The sequence below is a fragment of the Echinops telfairi genome, unplaced genomic scaffold (assembly GCF_000313985.2).
Source record: "Echinops telfairi isolate 266 unplaced genomic scaffold, ASM31398v2 ScPeMD7_70;HRSCAF=299, whole genome shotgun sequence".
NCBI lineage: Eukaryota > Metazoa > Chordata > Mammalia > Afrosoricida > Tenrecidae > Echinops > Echinops telfairi.
In genome coordinates, this window is record NW_022103968.1 from 73121589 (window position 1) to 73124172 (window position 2584).

General features: G+C 53.9%; 1 protein-coding gene across 3 annotated transcripts in view; it reads left to right on the forward strand.

Moving 5' to 3' along the window:
• The window catches only part of KIAA1671 (KIAA1671 ortholog), a 136750-nt gene extending 134180 nt beyond the window's left edge, over positions 1-2570 (forward strand). For all 3 annotated transcript variants that reach the window (XM_045291314.1, XM_045291315.1, XM_045291316.1), the window contains 2 exons: positions 272-354; positions 1624-2570. In XM_045291314.1, the coding sequence (XP_045147249.1) occupies positions 272-350 (79 nt within the window). In that variant the 3' untranslated portion in view covers positions 351-354; positions 1624-2570. The remainder of the gene's footprint in view (positions 1-271; positions 355-1623) is intronic.
• The last annotated feature ends 14 nt before the right edge of the window (positions 2571-2584 follow it).

Consider the following 2584-nt stretch of genomic DNA (forward strand, 5'->3'; position numbering starts at 1 on the left):
GGAAGGGGCTGTGTTTGAGGGAGTAGAGTTGTTCAATCTAGGGTGATCTCCTCATTTGGGTAAGGCATGCAAAGTTGGCCTGGCGGGGTGAGCCTGCATTTGCGTCAGCCCTGAGTCAGCCTCCCCTGTGAGTCGGCTTCTCATCCACATGTTGCCTTTGCTGACAGTACCCCCTGCCTGGGTAGGGAGCAGGGAGAACCAAGCACCCTGAGCCCTGACCCAAGGGGCCCCCAGCTGGCCTGGGCTCAACTCTTTGGCTCTGTGGTTTCAGATTGGAAGAGGCCTCCCTGCAGTGGCTGAAGGAGCTAAAGTCCAAGAAGAGGCAGAGCCTGTATGAGAATCAAGCTTGATAAGGTACCAAGGCCCTGGGAGTGGGGCCTGGAGGGATCCTAGAGCCGGGGCCCAGAAGGCCCTGTGGCACCTGTCAGAGAGATCATTAGCAAGAGGCAAAGATTTAGGGACTGATTCTTCTGCCCGTGTGAAAGAAGGCTGTAGGAAGGGGCCAGTGAGGTGGGTGGCCCTCTGTTTCCATTTAGGGGACCCAAACTCAATAGAGCTGGACAACTTGAGGTTGCTGTGTCCCGTCAAGCCAGTTCTGTGATTTACAAAGACTCGTTATGTACCACAGAACCCAATGCTGCCCAGCCCTGCACCATCCTCACCATGATCATGATGTCAGAGTCCATGGTGGCAGCTGTTGTGTCCATCCATCTCATCGAGGGTCTGCCTCTCTTTTCCCTGATCCTCTGCTTGACCAAGCACAATGTCCTCCTCCAGGGACTGGCCCTTCCTGACAACACGTGACACTAAGTCTCGCCACCCTCTCTTCTAAGGAGCATTCTGGCTGACCTTCTTCCCAGACAGTCCAGGGTACCTTTCCACATTCAAAATTGGGTCAAAGGCATCCATTCAGCTCCCTTCTTCCGTATTCATGGTCCAGCTCTCACATGCCTGTAGTAGCAAAATGGGTAAGTGCTGGGCTGCTAATGGAAAGGATGGCGGTTCAAATTCACCTGACACACTAAAGAAAAAAGACATGGCAGGTAGCTCCTGGAGCCCTGGGGAGCCGTGGGGTCATTATGAGATGGTCTTCATGCAAGGCAGCTTGGGGTGGGTGAAAGGTGCCCCGGGAGGGAGAACCAGTCTTCTGGTATAGCGGAGCCCTGGTGGCGCAGCAGTGGGGCACTTGGTTGCTGACTAGAAGGTTTGTGGTTGGAATCCACCAGCTGCTCTGTGGGAGAAAGATGGGCTTTCTGCCCCCGTCAAGAGTGACAGTCTCGGAAATGTACAGGGTGGTGCCACTCTGTTTGGTGGGGGTGCTAGGAAGTGGCATGGACTTGATGGCAGTGAGTGAGTGAGTTTGTTTGTTTACTATGCCCATACATGGATTAATCTCATTTGTGCCTCCAGAAAGCCTTTTGGGGAAACTGAGGCTCAAAATGGGGACTGAAACCTTGAGTGTCATGGTCATCCTTGACTTAGGCTCCCCAAACCTTGTTCACCCCACACTCAAAAAAAAAAAAAAATCTTTCCTGTTGGGTTTTTTCATGTCAGATAGGCCTGTCTCAAGATAGGGAGCCACATGTTCCCACTGTTGACTTCAGAACTCTCTCTCTTGTCCAGGTCAGGGACATCGCCCTCACCTAATCCACAGAAGCCTTAACTGTTGGACCCTGAAGATGATACCATGCATCAGTCCCTTCCTGCATACTGGTCGTGTGCTGGGGCCTACTGGCAGGGTGGAGGCCACTGTCCAGTGTCCCCCGCCCCCCACAGGAGCAGGGGAAGAGGACACTGTTCTGCAGCACAGCTTCAGGCCGGAATAAAGCCCCGTTGCCAGAAATGGCCCTGATGGAGATGTGGGTTTGGGGTACAGTGATGGGCATTTCAATTCCACACTCCAACACCTTCACCGGCTGCAGGACCTGTGGGAAGCCAAGCGTTTTCCTGGGTTCTTTTAAAGATACCCCTTCTTACCTACCCCACCCACACCCCCACTCCAGGACTGGCCTTTCTTGGAAGGATGGTTCCCTAAGCCCCTCTCCGCCCGTGCATGGGCACACCCGATTGCTAAGCACCCCTCCTTCTGCTGGGCATGGCCATCCTCACCAAGGCCTGTCTACTTCGCTGTGTCCATCTCCTTGGCTTGTCTCAGAAGGCCACAAAACCCAGCCCATGTGCTTGAATTCGTGACACTGTTTTGCTGTTCAGCAATGGCAGGAGAGAGGGATGTGTGTGTGTGTGTGTGTGTGTGTTGTTGTTGTTGTTGTTGTTTTGAGGCCTCTAGTCTCCCAGATGGTCCAGCTTTTAACCCATGGTTTGACTGGACCCTAGAGAGCAGACCTCCACCTCTACCACTCACATGCTCAACCCTTCCACCCTGCCCCCTCCGAGAATGGCTCTTGTTCTTCAGCTCTGTTCTGGGCACCACCTGGGCTGCTGGTGAAGAGGGTCTTCATGTGAGTGGACGCATCCATGGGGGACTTTGTTTCATTTCCTCTCTCCCACCCCAGCTCCACCCAACCAAATGCTTCTCTATCCCCCACCCACCAACTCCACCCAACCAAATGCTTCTCTATCCCCC